The following is a 20,878-nucleotide window of genomic DNA, read 5'->3' on the forward strand; positions in this document are numbered from 1 at the left end:
GGGCATGTTTAAATCAAATTGTACCCGATCGTTATAAATGTTGCTGCAAGATGATCTGTTTCAACATGTTTATATGATTACGTTATCTGATAGGTATAATCTAATGTAATAGTAGTCAAAAGTGATAAGTTATGATACGATGTGGTGGTGGATGAAATGTGTTTCTAAGTAAAATGGCATATTATAAAGGAATAAAATCCATACAAAATTTTGGCCATACATGCATGATGATTACTTTTGATCAAATCATTTTCCTTGAACGAGAGAAAAAATAATTTCATTTATATCTAGAGCTATTACATGTACAGGATGATAACATATTGTTTGCTTTTAAAATGCTTAAATGAGAATAAGTCAATAGTGGTTCTAATGTGGTTCTATGTCGCAATATTACTAATTTTCTGGTCGACTGATTCATGGTACCTATATGATACTGGGCATGTTAAAATCATACGGTGCCCGATCGTTATGAATATTGCTGCAAAACGATCTGTAACATTATGTTTATATGTTTACTTGATAAAATTTCTATAACTTAACTTTGAACTCACAAGAATTCGTGTCACTAAAAAATGGACACGAAACATAATTGGTTTACTTTTACAGTTACCTTCTTTAATGTGAAATTCATCATGCACTAAACAAGACTTGCTCAACATCATAACACTTTTAAAGGGACTGACCCACACATTTTAGGCGAAAATTAATTTCTCTCAAACATCTACTCTGAAAGTGACTAGTGGTACAAACGTACTGACATAAGATTTTTGCAACATATTCTTATGAATAACAACAAAAAATGTACAGAAGGAAGAAAATGGTTGCAACGCCTTTGAAATAATGCAGAAAAATTACATTCTTTTTGCATTTTTACCAATATCTAACTTTCATTTTCACCCACATTATATACGTTCTATGTAAAACTTGTTGGATATGAACATGTTGAAAAATTTCACCCAAACTGTGGGCAAGAAGCTTTAATCCAGAGGTTGATCTTTGTGCAAGATGAAAATGATTTTGTTTGATGTCTTTACAGTAATATGTCTAAAGTCACTGTCGTCCACATGATAATCAAATGAGGGAAAGTGGTCAGTTATTTGCAAAGAGTAATTTAAGGGGACTTTGTACTTAGAAAAATAGTGGGTCTGAGGCCTGATTTCAGTCTAACTTAAAAAGAGTACAAGGTTTCAGTAAATGAAATGGATACCATTTTAACTCTAATTAGTTGACAAAGGAATGCTCACCTAAAGAAATGTTAGAAGGCTCAAATAGAAAGTTGTTGTTGTATTGTTGATGTTAATATGACTAGTTGCGAACATCTAAATTCAACAATGACTAACTATCTTTTAAGCTCACCTGAGCCGAAGGCTCATGGTGAGCTTTTAGGATCGATGAATGTCCGTCGTCCGTCCGTCCGTCCGTCCGTTCACATTCAGTTTGTTTACACTCTAGCATCCACAATTTTAAAGCAATCTTAATCAAACTTGGTCACAGTGTTTTTGGTTACAAAACCTCGGATGAGTTTGATTATGGGCTAGATCGGATCAGTGTGAATAGAGTTATGTGCCCTTGATTGACAAAATTTGCTATACTTCACATTGTTTACACTCTAGCATCTTTATTTCTTCACCAATCCTAATCATATCTACAAAGCATGTGTACGACTTCAAGATCATATATGGCAAGTAGGACAAGAGTTATGTGCCCTTGATTGGCAAAATTTGCCCTATTTCACATTATACACACTAGCATATTCATTTTTTCACCAATCCTAATCATATTTATATAGAATGTGTATGACCTCGAGATCTTGAATGAGTTTGGTTATTAGCAAAATCCGACCAGTAGAACTAGAGTTATGTGCCCTTGATTTACAAAAATTTCTATCATTTACGTTGTTTACACTCTAGCACCTTCATTTCACCAATCCATAACCTATTTACAAAGTATATGTATTGCCATAAGGTCTTGGATGAGCTCAGTTTTGAACAAAAATCAGACAAGTAGAACTAGAGTTATTGGCCCTTGATTTTGCAAAAAATCCCTATATTTTACCTTGTTTACACTATAACACCTTCATTCCTTCAGCAATCCAACTCATATTTATAAGGAATGTGTATGAGCATAAGATCTCAGATGAGTTCGATTATGAGTGAAATCTGACCATTAGAACTAGAATTACTCGCTCTTGATTTTACAGAAAGTTCTATATTTTCCCTTGTTTACACTCAAGCAACTTCACCAATCCAAATAATATTTACACAGAATGTATATGATTAAAAGATCTTAGATGAGTTCCAAGAGCTATGCGCTCTTGATTAAAAAATGCTATATTTCACATTGTTTCGCATTTTTCTCTCTTCACCAGTCCTTAACATGTAAATTATGTGATTGATTTAAAAGTATGTCTTCAGATTTTCTCAGATTTTCTCAGATTATAAGGGTAGATAACTCAGGACTTCAAATTACCTCCCTTTGTCTGTAATTAAAATGAACATATTTATGCTCCCCGAAAGGCGAGCATATAGTTGCCGCTTTGTCCGTCCTTCCGTTCGTCCGGCTGTCCGTCCGTCACACTTTTGTCAAGAGTATAAGTTGAAAAGTATTAATGGCAATGGCAATAATGAAATATTAATTGATTGAAATTTCACATATTCATAAAGGCCATTGTGACAAAGTGCTGTGTCAAAGAATCTTGACTCTACCTTACCTAGGTTTTGAATTATCTCCTTTTCTTATACAAAATAAGGCTTGTCAGGAACATTACTTGAAGAGTATTAATGGCATTTCATTGAAACTTCACAAAATGATAGAGGCCATTAACGGAAAGTGCAGTGTCAAAGAACCATAAGTCTGTTTTACCTAGGTTTTGAATTATCCCCCTTTAATATACAAAATAAGGTTTGTCCGGAGCGTTACTTGAAAAGTGTTAACGTCATTTCATTAAAACTTCACAAAATGATAGAAGCCATTGGCGGAAAGTGCAGTGTCAAAAAAACATAACTCTACCATACCTAGTTTTTGAATTATCTCCCTTTATTCAATTTTCTTCTTTTTATCATCTCCATTTCTTTTTTGGTTTCTAATACGTTATTTCCCATATTGGGACAAGCACATGCATCGGGCAGCATCATTCGGTTTTACCGATTCCTTGTTTGGTAACTACTTGCATGATTGGTTCCAAATTTTCTTTTATGTGGTCAAGTGGACCCAGGCAATCAGGGCAGACAACTGCGGATTGAATTTTCGACAAATAACATCCCTCTATTTTAATTTGAATGGATATTTCTCAGTAACTTCTGACAAGACTGATTTGAAATTTCATCAGTGTCGGCAGGGTACTCAGATGATCAAGTTAGAAACCTCTGGACTGATTTATGTCAGATATGCTCAGGTGAGTTTTTCTGATCGCTCGATGTCCGGCGTCCGTCGTCTGTCGTCTGTCAACATTTAGCTTGTGTATGCGATAGAGGCTGTATTTTTCAACTGATTTTCATGCAGTTTGGTCAGAATAATAACCTTGATCAAATATAGGCCGAGTTCGAAAATGGGTTATCTGGGGTCAAATCAAATAAAACCTTGTGTATGCGATAGAGGCTGTATTTTTCAATTAATCTTCATGAATTTTGGTCAGAATGATAACCTTAATGAAATCTAGGCCGAGTTCGAAAATGGGTTATCTGGGTCAAAAACTAGGTCACTAGGTCAAATCAAAGGAAAACCTTGTGTATGCGATAGAGGCTGTATTTTTCAATTAGTCTTCATGAATTTTGGTCAAAATGATTACCTTGATGAAATCTAGGCCCAGTTTGAAAATGGGTTGTCTGGGATCAAAAAGTAAGTCACTAAGTAAAATAAAAAAAAAAACACCTTATGTATGCGATAGAGACTGTATTTTTCAATTAATCTGCATGAATTTTGGTCAGAATAATTGCCTTGATAAAACCTAGGTCAAGCCTGAAAATGGGTTATCTGGGGTCAAAAAGTAGGTCACTAGGTCAAATTTTTCAATTTATCTCACTAAAATTAAGTCAGAATGATAACCTTAATGAAATCTAGGCTGAGTTTGAAAATGGGTCATCTGCGGACAACAAGTAGGTCACTAGGTCAAATCAAATCAAAACCTTTTGTATGCGATAGAAGCTGTATTCTTCAATTGATCTCCATGAAATCTGGTCAGAATAATTGCATTGATAAAATCTTGGTTAAGTTTGAATATGGGTCATCTGGGATCAAAAACTAGGTCACTAGGTTAAATCAAAGAAAAAACATTGTGTATGCGGTAGAAGCTATATTTTTCAATTGATCTTTCTGAAATTAAGTCAGAATGATTGCCTTGATGAAACCTATGTTAAGTTTGAATATGGGTTATCTTGGGTCACTAGGTCAAATTAAAGAAAGACCTTGTGTGTGCAATTGATCTTCATGAAATTTTGTCAGAATGATTGCCTTGATAAAATCTAAGTCAAGTTCGAATATGGATCGTCTTGGGTCAAAAGTAGGTCACTAGGTCAAATTAAAGGAAAATCTTGTGCATGCGATAGAGGCTGTATTTTTCAATTGATCTTCCTGACATTAAGTCAGAATGATTGCCTTGATGAAATGTAGGTCGAATTTGAATATGGGTCATCTGGGATCAAAAACTAGGTCACTAGGTTAAATCAAAGAAAAAACATTGTGTATGCGGAAGAAGCTATATTTTTCAATTGATCTTTCTGAAATTAAGTCAGAATGATTGCCTCGATGAAACCTATGTTAAGTTTGAATATGGGTTATCTTGGGTCACTAGGTCAAATTAAAGAAAGACCTTGTGTGTGCAATTGATCTTCATGAAATTTTGTCAGAATGATTGCCTTGATAAAATCTAAGTCAAGTTCGAATATGGATCGTCTTGGGTCAAAAAGTAGGTCACTAGGTAAAATTAAAGGAAAATTTTGTGCATGCGATAGAGACTGTATTTTTCAATTGATCTTCCTGACATTAAGTCAGAATGATTGCCTTGATGAAATCTAGGTCGAATTTGGATATGGGTCATCTAGGGTCAAAAAGTAGGCCACTAGATTAAATCAAAGAAAAACCTCCTGTATGCGATAAAGGTTGTATTTTTCAACTGATCTTCATGAAATTTTGTCAAAATGATAGTCTGATGAAATCTAGGTCAAGTTCGAGTATGGGTCATCTGGGATCAAAAACTAGGTCACTAGGTCAAATCAAGGAAATACCTTGAGTATGCAATATGGGCTGCATTTTACGCTGGATTTTCATAAATTTGGTCAGAATGGTTGCCTTGATGAAATCTAGGTCAAGTTCGAAAATGGGTAGTGTGGGGTTAAAAACTAGGTCACTAGGTCAAATCAAGAAATGCCTTGTGTATGCGATGGAAGCCGTATTTTTCAGTTGATCTTCATGAAATTTGGTCAGAATGATAGCCTTGATGGAATCTAGTTCATGTCCGAATATGGGTCATCTGGGGTCAAAAAATAGGTCACTAGGTCAAATCAAAAAATATACTTGTTTATACTCTAGATGTTTCTCCAATTTTAATGATAATTGGTCAGAATATTTTTTTTCATGAAATCACTAGGTCAAACACGTTTACACTGTTATGGTGTGTTTCTCAGGTGAGCGGCCTAGGGCCATCTTGGCCCTCTTGTTTTTAGCTCATGACTGTTGTAAAACCTTGATAACACCATATTCACCATAGATCACATTTTTAACTTAAAAATTTTGTTTGAAATTTTATTTAAAGTACAATATTTCGGATACTATCAAAGGTATTGGCTTGAAACTTGGAATACTTCATTACTATCAACACCTACACCAAGGACGTCAATCCTCATAACTATTTTTTCATTTTTGACAGATTTACACCCCTTTTTTACTAAGAAATTTTTGTTTGCGAGTTTATATCTCCAATACAGTAGCAGGTATTGGATTGAAACATCACACATGGTCTTCGGGGTAAATAAACAGTGTCACTACAACAAGACCTATAACTTTGTCAAGCATTTTCCTAAAAAGGTCCCCGTTTTATGTTTTGACAGCAGCTATTGGAGCTATTTGAAATATCACTTGTGTTGTACACATTTTATATAAAATTACAAATGGCATTCACTTGTTTCAGTTATTTGTTTTCCTACTTGAAAAATGCATGTGCACGTCTATACTCCAACAAACATAACTCTTAACAAAAATTATAGACTTGGAAACCAGTATGCTATATTAAAAATAGCTAATAAACATGTATTTTCAGACATTCCTGAAATTCACTGTATTTAGGCATAATATGGTAAATTAAAAGACAATTTGACAATGCAGATATGTCTTTGACATTAGCAATGACCGCAATACATAAAAAGATCTTTGACATTGGCACTGAACGCTTTACTCTTTATTGTGACTGTGCTGCACAGCCCAGAAAAAAGACTTAAAATTCAAACTGTGACACATACTTTTCATCTTGCCAAAATTTATCACACAGTTCTTATGAACAACATAGACACCAAAGATGGAAAGTAGAAGATAATTTTGAACTCGACACCACTGCCTTCATATTTAATGAGTACTGGGATTTCCCCACTCTGCAAATGGTAAAAATGCAGTACAAAGGCATATCTATTCCCAGTCCGTTTGTTTATATGTATGTAATATGATATACTTCCACTGACACAAATTTTCACTCAGGTGAGCGATATAGGGCCATCTTGGCCCTCTTGTTTAAATAATATGCACTTGGCAAAACATTTATCAATATCCTTCAAATGCTAATTTAAAGAAAAAGTGAAATAAAGTCATGTTTTTTTTTATTTTCACTTTGCGTACTGTAAACTAAAACAAAGTATTTCGTTTGTTTTTAAAGAAATGTATATGAAAAGACATGGCGGTCAAGATAGGTAATGTTAAAAAAAGTAAATGAAATTCTCCTTAATACATTAAACGTTAATGGTTACAGCGGTTGGGTTGCTTGCAATAAGAGCCTGTAAATAATCAAATATCAATTTTGAACCCTTACATTTATGAAAGACAACACATTTAAATATCAAAACACATAAAACAAACTTCAGAATACGTAATCTGTTAAAAATCTTAGCATAGGGTAAATGAACTAGGTTAAAGTGTCAAATCAATGTGAGTACGTATAAAGTAATTGATATTTATTCTAGGTTGGTTTACGCTAAATATTCAATAACAATTGTTACGAGCCCACCTTGCTGCTTACTGACGCATTTAAATATTCACTTGTGTTATTTCATCCTGTATTTCCGAAAAGAATTCTATTGTTGCTTTGCACTTTCCTATCTTATGTCATAAAACGTACTAATGAATACACAAGAGAAACATCAAGGATCAAAACTCAAGTAAATACACGCTTATCCTCAGCTGTATGCCATCTGAATTTTTCACCGTACTTTTCATTAATTTGTTTCCATGTGTTGCACGAGACTATTGTCATTCATGTAAAAATCGTTGTCAGACAAGTTGTAAATGCAATAACATCAAAACGTACTTTATTGATAATGCAGTTCAAGGAAATGTAACAAACAAGTAGAATGTTGTATGTACAACAACAACACTTACTCTGACTGTGTAGCAATCACTTTATACTTTTAATTTATTAATTCAATATGTATTTTTATTATTGTCCAAAACAATGATATAAGTGCCTCACAAATGAAAGCATGTTTATGCAAACCTACTAAAAAAAGAAAAACTCGACAGTTCGACATATTTGGTTATACTAGTATTGTACAAAACACATTTTATCATTCAGGCAAAAGCTGAATATTTTACGTTGATATACCTACATGAAGACTTCTGTTTTCTTATTACATTCATGGTACCACATCCTAATCCACAAACTACTGAATATTACAGGTTTTCATGATTAGGAATAAATTTAGGAATAAATATTTCACCAACCCAACAACAATTTCTTTAAAATCCACCCCTTTCTCGTTTCTGTCCCCTTAATAAGAATTTAGGTCACATGTAACTGAAATACTGATGAAATGAATAAAACAGTCAATGCACGAAATTTTATACAACATGGTTCTTTGATATTGCTACTTCTGAGGCTGATGAAAAAATCTTCAACATTATCTTTTCCCACTTGCAGTTTGTGTTTTCTGCACCAGGTAGTTAAGATTTTTAAAGCGTTTTTCCTCTGAAAGCTAAAATTGAAATAAAGATATATAATTAGGTATATGGTATGTGTTATTGACATTATATTCAAGCGCAGAATGTGATCAGTTATTTGAAAAGATCGCAACATTAAGGCCACATATAACTGAAATACTGTTAAAACGAATAAAACCAGGAAGCCACAAAAGAGTATACTTCTTGGTATTTTGATGTTGCTACTTCCGAAGCTGATAGAAATCTTCAACACTATCGTTTGCTACTTGCAGTTTGTGTTGTTGTTGTTTTTTGCATTATGCGGTTAAGACTTAAAACATTTTCACTAAAAGTCCACATGATATAAGCAAACGGTAAAACCGAAATTGAAATTAGTCATTTATGACATGCTTGACGTCTTGGTATTACATAATTTTGGTTATACACTAAATGTAATAAAGCTTTGACGTTGACGTCGTTTTAAGTATAGGAAACGTTGATCGAATTGATTTGATCTTTAAGGTGGAATGCGCCCCAAATTTTTTTTGCGAATTTCGTCCTGAAATTTATACTGTAAAAAATTCAGGATATATGCGATTGAGTACCGATTTTATTTTGATGCCATTTTGTACGAGGTTTTTCCTATTGTGTCACAAACATGGCCCCTGACGTCGCTTTTCGTGCAACGCCCAGCTCCGGGTGCTCACGGCATTTTTCCTTTCCTGTGCTCTGATTGTCACTTAAATGAAAAATACAAAATAGTTGTCACTTTGCATGCAGAAAATGCCACTCGATGGTATAAAATTTAGCGAAAAAAGATTGACGCTTAAGACGTCAGAGACGAAATGGTCACGTCAAAACGGAAAAACTCGCATCGAGTTTTGCTGCAAATTTTGCCTTAAAATCCAATTTGTGAAAAATTGGCTCGATAAAAAAACGTATAACTTTGGTATGTTGTTTAACAGTATTTGTACTTTTAGCCGACACAAAGATAATTAGGGGTCACCGACTTACATTTTTCAATATTTGACAATGTTTTACCCCTACCCCCATTAAGAAATGACGCGCTAAATCTTGTTTTATCTGACAAATTAATCTAAAAAAATCCGCGAAACTGCATATGTCGTCATTTTCTCCATCTTACGTCATTTGACGTCAAAGTTCCTTCACACGTAAACATTTAACGGATTAATAAAATGGATCCACATGGAAGTATTGAGAGACATAAGGGGAGATTTGTTAAGAAAGTGTTGAAGAAAAAGTCAGATTTTTTAAAAACAAGTAATAAACTGAAGCATTCAGGTGATTACGGACATGTTCCGGAAAGAAGAATTGTAGACATGAAATATTTTGGCGAGATATTTGATAAAGGGTGTAAATCATGTAAACGACATTTCTTATTCAAGGATATCATCGCAGAAAACATTTATGGACTTTGTTCATTAGTGAAATTTAAGTGTTCAAAATGTCGACAGGAAACTACAATTTCTACATCGAGGGCTTCCGGAGAAACTGATAAGACTTTGACAAAATCTCCGTACTCAGTTAATCTGAAAGCTGCAATTGGTGAGAGTTTTATAACATCTTTTCTAATATTTATGACTTCATTAATAGTTATTTACCTATAATTTGTACATCTTTGTAATTGTACTTCCTGTCTCACCCAAGGGCTCTGATAGTTGACTACTTTGAATCGTATGGCTATAAAGAAAACCCTGACTTACCATGAAGTAAACCCTGAATAACCAATAATGACATACTGACCAGGATTCGCACCGAGAGAAGGAAATGTGGAAATTACGGTCAAATTCCGCTGACAGGATATAAATCCGCAACCTTCGATTTAGGAGTCAGAAGCTCTATCTCTACACCACTGCGCCTCCCAAAATGTTTTAGATTTTTGTGTAGGAAGTTTTAGTTAAATTCATGATTTTTGGAGCAAATTTGATTATGTTAAACATATGAAATTAAGAAAATTAAAAATAGTATTTATTGAAATTGACAGTTCCCGATCTTTCCGTAGGTACACAAAGAGTACGTTAATTCAAAATTATTGTAATTAATTTGAACAGGGATGATCCACGCTGGTATAGGAGAAACACACATGAATGGCTTTCTTGTGACATTAGGGATACCACCAATACACCATAAAACATTGAAAAAACATGAACGGAAAGTTGGAAAAGTTATGGAGGAAAATGCACGAGATTCATGTGCCCGTGCGTGCGAAGAGGAAAAGACGGCATCACGAGCTTGTATGTTACCAGCGACTGTCACAGAACGAGGTGATGGCGATAACATAAGAGACACGTTCCTGCATGAACCAAATACTGATCGGGTTGCAGCAGACGACAAAGAGATGTACGCAGCAGATGACACCGACACTGATCAAATAACTTTTGATGAGGCAATGGCTATGTTAGAAGAATATGGTAATAAATCATTATTATCTCTGTTATATGAGACGAATGTCTACGAATTGCCTACACTAGCCCCTAGACTGACAGTTAACATATTTCCTACATTTTCTCCTTTTTATTTTTCTTATTCCATTTCATAGAGACAAGAGCCAGTCTATGTTAGATATTTTCACCGTGATGTTAAAATTTCAGACTATGATATTAGACATGTGATATAGACTGGCTCTGTCCAATTCATTCAATCATAAAAAGTGTAAAAAAGTACATCATAGTCTAGGAGCTAGTGTACGATTCGCCTACACCGTCTCATTTCATGCAGAATGTATTCTAGTACTGGAAAGTGTGATTAAAGCACTCATTCTACACGACTTTGCGCAAACGTTGGGAAAACTAGGATTTATTTATTATTGACTTCTTTCGACTACATCGAGGAAGCACATTTTTGACCGAATTACTGACCTTGTTCCTAATATACCAGATGCTATGCAAATGCTTAAGATTAAAAATGAAAACACGCAAACAATAGTTTAACTTAAAGCATCACCGAAATCAATATATCAGCTGTATGGTTATCGACCACGTGCTATAATCACGTGCACTAGTTAAGCGAGTTATAGCGCGTACGTGCGGAAACTTCCCTGTCTCCTGTTTATCCCTTACCTTGCTAAATTTCTTAAATGGATCGGTCTTTCATTCAATTTGGGCAGGACCATTTATTATTTGAGGGGTGTTCATTGAAAATTACGCACTAAATAGCGAACAGTGCAGGTCATGATCAGACTGCACTGGTCGCAAAGGTAGAACCACTTGCCGCCAGCAAGCTTTGGTTAAACATCTGTTTCGACAAACGGGATAATGATTTAATAATTAGATTAAAATGTTTTCTTAAGATATAATCAGAATGTGCAGGCTAAAACGAAATTTTCATCTATCTTTCTTTTAGACAGAGCTAGCGCATCAAATGAGATTCAGACTACAGACCAAGCAGAGGGACAGTCATCCTTTCACATCTCTGCATTAAACGAAGATACATCACAAAATATGGTAGAAATGGAGACTTTGCAGAAAGGTATTATCATACAGTGTTTATTCAAGGTTTTGCGCTGATCTTTATTTTATTAGAATCACTTTAACCCTTATCCTGCTAAATTTCTATAATGAACGTGTCCATCTTTCAATTTGGACAGTACCATTAACTGTTAAAAGGGTGGCTTACCAAAATGATACTGACTGAACAGCAAACAGTGCAGATCTTGATCAGACTGCATAGATGTGCTGGCTGATCATGATCTGCACTGGTCCCAAAGGCAGAATCAGTCGTGTCCAGCATGATAAGGGTTAATTGAGGAGTTTAGCTATAATTTCTTGTTACATTTGTACAATATTGACAACAAGACTGCATGAAAAAGGAAGAAAAACAGAAAAAAACACAGAATTTCTATAATTTCTTCTTGACTGATGTCTCCAAGAAGAAACAGCAAATCTATTAGTATATACCCTTTCTTATTATCGTAATTCTATATTACTAGTTTATTGGTTTTATCCTGTATAATTTTGTTACAGACCAAGTTGAAGTTGTTGTTAGCCAAGACGCAGCATGGTCAAAACGTGGCCGCGGAATGAACAGTTTATCAGGTTAGTACAAGAACGATTATCAAGATGAATGAATTGATAAATTATTCCACTTTAATGTATTGTTGAAGTTTGTGTATCATTATATTTCCCTGACAATGCACTGATGGAAAAATCAAGGTTGCTGATACGCTTGAACTTCAACTTTCAATGCAGTACTTTCCTTTTTAGCTCCACTAGCCTATTCGGAGAATAGAGGGGTTATTCTACTCGCCCCGGAGTCGGCGTCGGTGTCGGCGTCGGCGTGACCTTTCTTGGTTAAAGTTTTACAGTAACTGTCGTAAATGTTGCTTATATCTTACTGTAACTTCTGTAAACATTGTCCAGTATACAAACAAAGTATGTGTAGGGGGTGAGCCCATTATACCTAAGATCAAGGTCACCAAGGTGTTTCACTTAGGTTATTTCTAAGGTTAAAGTTTTTCGGCAACCTTTGTTTTTCTGTCATATCTTTGTTAATATTACTTATATCTTACTGTAACTTTACATATATATTGTCCAGCATACAAACAAAGTATGTGTAGGGGCTGAACCATTATACCCAAGGTCAAGGTCACAAATTTGTTATACTTGGAATTATTTTCATGTTGATTTTGTTTTTGAAAGCTTCGTTTAAAGACATATCTTTGGTATTTTAAAAGGTAATGACTTGAAATTAGAAATATTTCTTTTTAGTCATCATCTGCTATTGTTTATTTTGTCCCTTGTAAGATTTGTAAGATAGAACACACTTTTTTCTCGCCTACTTTTAACCATTTAACTGATTGAGGAATTCACTCTTCGGCAGGTTGGGGACATGTTATAGGAGTGAAGACTAAAAAGTGTTTGAACTATTCTACACGAGTCAAGAACTGCGCAAAGTGTAACTTTAACAGCAAAACGGGAAAAAAGGTACAGCAGCATGATTGTCGTAAAAACTGGACCGGAAGTGCTAAAAGTATGGAACCGGATATCGTAACGAGTCTGCACGAAAAAGCGATGGATTCTGGTATGAAATTTGTAGGTGTAATTGGTGACGAAGATTCATCAGCTATAAAACACATACGAGAGAAAGTGAATCCAAATATCAAGAAATTTTCAGATTTCGGACATATAAAAAGAAATTTGAGACGGAAACTTGAGACACTACAGAAAGAAAATAAAAGTCTCACCAGGAAAGTTACAGACAGCTTCCTAAAAAACTTCTCATATGCTGTCAAACAAAACAGAACAGGGACAGAGGATGACATGAGCAAGTCTATAATGGCAATAGTACCTCATATGTATGGAAATCACAGTATGTGTGGTCATTGGTGTTCCATCACGACTGGCAAAAATGAAAAACATGCTAATTTACCTAAAGGCAAAGATCTGACTGACCAGTCATTGAGACTCGAAATGGAGAATTTGTTGGCGCCTTTTATTTCTAACCCGGGAAAACTCATGACATCTGGTACAACCCAGTCAAATGAATCACTGAATAATGTTGCTTGGAGCAAAGCTCCTAAAATACGAAACTACAATGCCAGCGAAAGTTTTGACATTCGGTGTTCGGCTGGAGTCGCGCAGTTTAATGATGGAATTGGATATGTGAACAAAGTTATAGAAAATTCAGGTCTTTCTCCACAAAAAATTACTAGTAAATACACTTGTTCAAAAGACAGACAGAGGAATTATTTTAAATCTTATAAAACCGAAAAAAAAGTCAAGCAAAGGCGTTACGAATTGAAGAAGAAAAGATTGTTTGTGAATACCTCTTCCGAAATTAAGGAAGGCACAACATATGCATCAGAGTGTACATTCGAAACGGAAGATATCGATACTGTAAGAATCCCGGATGCCACAGACTTTTGCCAAGCAAACGAAAATGCAGGAAACATTGGCGGAAATTTCATATTTTACGACATTGAAACTACGTCACTAGGGAACGAAGCTGAAATTGTGCAACTTTCTGCGATGTCCAGGATCGGCACAAAATTCAACCAGTATGTCGTTCCCGACGGGTACATCACTAAACAAGCGTCGGCAGTTACCGGAATTACGATTTCTGTAATAAACGATAAAAAGGTTTTATACAAAGAAGGAAAACCGCTCCCCGGGCGCACCATTTGTGATGTGTTGAAAAGTTTTATTGAATGGATTCGGTTGTTGGATGAAAAACATAACATTTTAGTTGCCCATAATGGAAAACAATTCGACATGAGAATCTTGGTAAAAAGTTGTATTAAAGCCGGATGTCTGGACGAGCTATCTGAACAGATTTATGGATTTGTTGACACTTTACCACTGTTTAGATCTATAACAGAAAAGGGAGTTTCAGCATCGCTAGTAAATATATATCAGAGGGAGTTCGGCTGTAAATACAACGCACATGACTCATGTGAAGATACACAAGCACTTATGCATTTGTTCTATCACAAAAATCTCGAACAAAGAGCATCATCTTCTTTCATAAAATTTGATCTTGCTTTGAAATATTTAAAAAATGTAAGTGTTGTTAAAAGAAATCGCAACCAAATTGAGCGTAAACTCTGTGTGGAGAACAAAATAATTTCCAAGTATTTAGCAAGGAAAATAGCTGTCACCGGACTTTCCTATGATCATTTACAGCTAGCATTTGCAAGGGACTGTGTGAATGGCTTGCGGTATGTATTAGGAGAAAAGGTTAACGGTAAAGCGAGAGTAACCGAAAAGACAACTATTATTCGAGCTTTGAATCTGCATTTTGAAAACATCAATAGGAAATAAATAGTGGGTAATACAAAACATATATTGTGTCAAAAGTGTTTTCCTTTCACCATTAATGGTATCTGCAGTTCAGATCGACTGTATCGTGAAAATTTCTAATAATAAAAACATATTGTTTTTAACTAAACGATGTATAACTCATTGCAGAGTTGGAGCGGTCTTCTGCGCATGCCCGAAAGTGATCATCAATTGTAGCGCACGGCAAAATTATGCATATTTTTGCATGTCCGCACGCATTTAGTGTATAATAACCATAAAATACTGACTAAAGGTTAGGGTTAGTATCACCATGGTTACAAAATATATACATTTAAGATATTTTTCGTTAAATTTAGTTAATCCGGTATATACCGGAGTCTGTAGTTTATACCGGTGCTCCAAGTCTGCATTGAGTCACAGTCTTAACTAAAAATACTGTCTCTAAGATTAACGAACGTGACTTGTGTAAGCTGAAAACATAATTTTAAACGCTAACGTCGCATAGCCTCAAACCATGTAGGGGTAGGGGTAAAATAACGCAAAATATTGAAAAATGTAAGTCGGTGACCCCTAATTATCTTTGTGTCGGCTAAAAGTACAAATACCGTTAAACAACATACCAAAGTTATACGTTTTTTTTATCGAGCCAATTTTTCACAAATTGGATTTTAAGGCAAAATTTGCAGCAAAACTCGATGCGAGTTTTTCCGTTTTGACGTGACCATTTCGTCTCTGACGTCGTAAGCGTCAATCTTTTTTCGCTAAATTTTATACCATTGAGTGGCATTTTCTGCATGCAAAGTGACAACTATTTTGTATTTTTCATTTAAGTGACAATCAGAGCACAGGAAAGGAAAAATGCCGTGAGCACCCGGAGCTGGGCGTTGCACGAAAAGCGACGTCAGGGGCCATGTTTGTGACACAATAGGAAAAACCTCGTACAAAATGGCATCAAAATAAAATCGGTACTCAATCGCATATATCCTGATTTTTTTACAGTATAAATTTCAGGACGAAATTCGGAAAAAAAATTTGGGGCGCATTCCACCTTAATAGGTAAAGAATGAAAAAATGTGATATTTCAGCAGGAAAAGCATAGATGTGATAAAAAGAATATTATAGTGTGTCCTTGTACATTGAACTTCTTACTCTTACATTTTATCTTTCTTAAACTTCTTTAACTCGTTTGATGAAAACACATTCATTTATCCTTAATAAGTAGTGTTGATATTTCAGATGCCTGGTGGAGTTGAGTTCCAGTGTATAAGTGGGAACCAGTGTATTTCAATACCAGCATACTAGTGTGACAAGGATGTTGACTGTCGTGATAGAACACACCAGCTTTAGTTATATTTAGAAGATACCTATTTTTAAGAAGCAGCTATTTTCAATATTAATTTACGTGCATATTTCATTTCGGTGCATAACGTCACTTGTGACGTAACTTTAATGTATGTTGTCGTCTTAAAATTAAAATTGTTAATGGTAATGTTTTAGTTATTTTACTTTGTCTATAGAACACATTTGTATCACTTTTATGATAAGTTCAGATTCGTATGTAAGAAAAAAATATATCAAGAAATACACAAAATACAAATTTGTCTCACAAAATATCAACTGCAGAACCCGTGCATATTTATCGATATAATCTAGTTACCTGTTAGTATCTACAGTAAATCATCGATATAGTGATTTCGTTGAGAATTTGTATAATTGAGATTGGCTATATTATATATTGAAGCTTGCTAAAAATTGGAAAGTCAAGAAAGTTATTTGAAAAGGGTATATGTACTACCGACCACAATTATAAAATATTACTGGATCTTTACTTTGATTTACGAAATTCGACATTATTAGAAGACAATTACTATACTGATACCACTCATGTAATGACATGAGGAATGGTAAGCAGTTGACACATGATGACACATTCATACTCCATGTTTTATGCTGTTTTATTTTTGATCTTTAAAGACTAGCTTTGAAGCATGGAGCAGAATTGAGAAATGAATTAATTTAAGAAAAATGAACTATTCTTCTAAACTGTGCATCTACAGAGAGATTTTAGGAATTAATTGATTCCTGATTCTTTCAGGCTTTGAAATGAATAAATTACGTTTAGAGAACAATGTACCTTCTGCTTTATGTTATGAAAATACACTATACGATCAACTAATGGAGCACGCTATTTGAATTCAATCTTTTTAAGCACACAATTCAAAGTGCAATATAACAGTACCAAAAATAAGAACGTATATAACATTTAAACAAGTGCTAAGATGTGAGGATTATGTATTAGTTGTTTCAATACTTACAAATTTTGTCAGTCAATTACGCGATTACGAGTTTCTTCTCATAGGCTACAGATTGAGGCCGGAAGATGGTCTAGACATCTATACATGAGAGAAAATGTTTTGTATGTCAAACAATTGAAGACGAATACCATTTTATAATAGAGTGTCAAATATATAAGGACTTAAGAAAACAATTCATACCAAAAAATACTGGCACAGACCGAATATCTTCAAATTCATAGAACTTTTAATTAAAACATTTTTGCTTTCATCTTCAAAGAAGCATCTAAAATGACTTTTGTTTTAAGTATCTATTTTTGTTATATAATAAGGAAACTCTTACGTTTTCGGTTTGCAGTAAGAGTTACCAAAAATTCTGAAAAAAACAAAAACAACACACACTTGGAATTGTACTATCTCGTAGGAATGAAACTCACTCAGTTAACCTTCGTCTTTTGTCTGCTTTCGTGCAAGGTTAAATTTTCTGTTTTGTTTCGTTCCGTTCTGTTTCTAGTTGCATAACATATTTTATTATATTATATATGTGACATAATTATATGTATAGACATATGTAGAATTTTGAATGTTATTTTCTACATATTATTTTTAATTATATACTTAACAAATAATCAAGGCCTTCGAGTTGTTTATCGTCTGATTTACCACGGTTCGTAGGAATTGAAATACTGAAGCATCTGACCGATGAACCGTGGTAAATTAGACGATAAATAACAAGAAGGCCTTGATTGTTTTCATTCTGACATGCTCATTGATATATTTTAATAGATATTATACTGGACTTCGTTTACGCGAGGAGTAATGTATCGAACGTCATGTTGCAATATGACGTCATAATTGACGTCATAATGCTCTCTTACCGGTTCGTGCGTCAACCGTTGTTTATCGCAGAATATATAGAGCTTGATTTTCTTCTTTGCTTAACTGGAAATCAAATCGAGCCATGTTAGAATGTAATATATATTGATATGTGTCACAGATATAACGGTATAGACAGGTGTAATATGTGGTAGTTTTGTTTTCCATGTAAATGTGTACATTATATACCGATAACAAATTTCTATTTCTCAAGAAAGTATTACAGAACTTTGATAATGTCAGAAATATCTGGGAGTGTTTATTGCCACGAGTGTCAAATCATTTTTAACAAGTTACAATCGAGTAAATTTATGCATTACTATTTTGCAGTACATGCTGGAAACTAGTCTAGTATTTAGTGAAAACCATAACAACAACAACGTTTGCAACATTTTGATATTTAAATAGAGTCACGCATATTATCATTAGTGAAAATGTCAGAGGACAGAATTTTCTCATAGTTACTTCTGACCTTTTCCGTAACAGTATGTTTAATTCCATTCTAAAAAGATATTTTACATTGTAAAATGTTCACCACTGTTTCGCTATATCTTGTATTATGTAAATTGTAAGTCATCATGGATTTTGTAGCCTATATGAAAGTAATAAAGTTATCTATCTATCTGTCTATCTATCTGTAACAATCAATCTGACAAAACACGAAAGGTCAGTACTTGGTCAATTTAGGTGTGGTAATTTACCTTGCCAATCCGCATCTTATGGGGAAAAGGGACAGTAAATTTGAAAATTCCACAAATCTGGGTTGATACCACTGCAAAAAAAGTCATAAAAATCCAATTTTGAGAAATTCCAGGGAAGTATAGAGCGGACGTATTGCATATACATTGCAACTTATCATGTGACATTTTCAACGTGTTTTATCATAAAAAACGGTTATAACTCAGGAAACAAAATTTTGAGGCAAAAATGCACACCTTACACGAACTGTACCGTATTATCTGCAAATGACTGACAGAAAACGTATAATTTTTTTAAAGCATGGATCAGATAATTCAGATCTTCCGCAAATTTGAGATGAATGACCGTTTCCATTTCGTCCGACTTCCGTTACCTCCGGTAAGATTTAAGACCCGGTCGTCTACACGGAGCTAGGAAAATCGATTCAAGCATTCATTTTATTTATTTTTTATTTTTTTTTTTTTTTTTTTTTTGCTCGTCCGCAGGAATCCTTAGTTCTATAAACGCCATAAATAACCAGTTTAACTTAAATGCCTTTAAAATAAATCTATTTCATATAAAAAAACGTACCCTGTCCGCAATAAGAAACTGGTATCTGCCCCTTAAGGCATACACACACTAAATAGAAAAATGGCGCGAAAACAAATGGTAGTCGCAAAATGGCGGATACAAATAGTTCTCAGATTTTTTTGCTCTGTAGAGCTATTTTCCTTATTTTCTTTGCAATTTTTTTTGCTAAAATCACATGACAGATCTATGCTTGACATGTAGGTAGCATTTGCATAATGAAATAACAACATGACAAAATATTTCGTGGAAACGTAGATCATACACCACCAGTATAATTTGGGGTCTCATTTTTTAGCTGATTTTGCAGTTTGTGTGTTTGACTGAAATTATTTTTTTTTGCATCAAACATGACCCCCACTTTTCTTTTGATTTTTAGTTAGCACTGACAATATTCTTCAAGAAAATGTAAGTTACAGACATTTAAAATGGGTCCTGATGTGTGCTGCAGTCATTGGAAATAGGTCAGTTTTATATAGGATAAAGAACAACAACTATCTAGTGTGTTATAACCTTAAGACTAGAAAGTACCGGTCGCTACATTAGTTTAGATTAGTCTGCCCCTATCTGCTAAACAGTACTATTAGTACACGCCGGAAACGAGACTACTGCTTGCTGAATACTTGTCAAGAGCTTACCTGTGCAGACGTTGTGTATTCATGACCATTGACCTCGGTTGTCTTATGAACGTCTATTCAAAGTTAATTCTTTATGGTAGTTATGCATGTTTGAACAAAAAATATACTATTTGAACTTTTAAGACCTTTTTTCCGTACAAGTACATATGATATAAAAAAATAAGCGCAAAAAATGATAGGTCCGTTTACTTAATTTTTTGCTATACTTATTTGAAAAAATCATGTCTTTGCAATGGGGGTCTAGGGGAAAATAGATTTTCCTATATATATGCATTTACTTATTACTTTATTATATTTTTTGCACACTGTTGATTTTAAAGAAACTTCACAGAATTGTAGTAAGTTGTGTTTTCGATCATTATCATATGGCCGTTTGCTTGTTTTAAAGATATTTGACATACTGTTACTATATTGTTTATTGTGAATAATTTGAGAAAAGTGCATTTTTTATTTATTTCACAGTAAAAATATTACTGTAATTTTGCAATAAACATCTTTGGCAGATATTTCAGCCTAACAATTCCTTAAAACAAACGATAATGCGCGTGTCATATGATGATTAAGTAACCTAAATTTCGTTGATAAAACTGATTTGTACAATTTAAAAATATCTTTTGCTATGTAGTTCAAAACAAACCTCCTAATGATATTGTTCCTGGAATGAATCCAAAGTAGTAGACGGCCACGAGATGCACATTGAGCCCGCGACATGGCATTAGTTTCGGGTACATGTCCATTAAAAATGCCAAGCTGACAGTCGTTCCAGCCTGTTTCCATCAATCTGTGTGCAAAAGGAATTATCTAACCGTGAAAGTGATACCCGCGGGTTACACGTATGTTACTCCCAATGTCTTAAAATACAGCTTGCACCTGCAAATACGAAACAAAAATACCACGGACCACAAGGATTTATCAAGCAGAGGATTCCAGA

The 20,878-nt window shown here is 34.3% G+C and overlaps 2 protein-coding genes across 2 annotated transcripts in view; both read left to right on the forward strand.

Annotated features, from left to right (window-relative positions):
* Positions 1-18,667, forward strand: part of LOC123545456 (low-density lipoprotein receptor-related protein 2-like) — a 62,367-nt gene extending 43,700 nt beyond the window's left edge. Inside the window, exon 17 of the mRNA XM_053524086.1 lies at positions 16,110-18,667. Within this exon, the coding sequence (XP_053380061.1) occupies positions 16,110-16,126 (17 nt within the window). The 3' untranslated portion in view covers positions 16,127-18,667. The remainder of the gene's footprint in view (positions 1-16,109) is intronic.
* LOC123548681 (uncharacterized) lies at positions 8,639-14,916 on the forward strand. The gene is made up of 5 exons (XM_053524662.1): positions 8,639-9,681; positions 10,188-10,547; positions 11,479-11,604; positions 12,099-12,170; positions 12,955-14,916. Exons 1-5 carry the CDS (start codon positions 9,312-9,314, stop codon positions 14,892-14,894), a joined length of 2,868 nt encoding a protein of 955 aa, XP_053380637.1. The 5' UTR covers positions 8,639-9,311; the 3' UTR covers positions 14,895-14,916.
* Positions 18,668-20,878: the final 2,211 nt, after the last annotated feature.

Source organism: Mercenaria mercenaria, chromosome 15 (assembly GCF_021730395.1).
Source record: "Mercenaria mercenaria strain notata chromosome 15, MADL_Memer_1, whole genome shotgun sequence".
In the NCBI taxonomy this organism is placed as follows: Eukaryota; Metazoa; Mollusca; class Bivalvia; order Venerida; family Veneridae; genus Mercenaria; species Mercenaria mercenaria.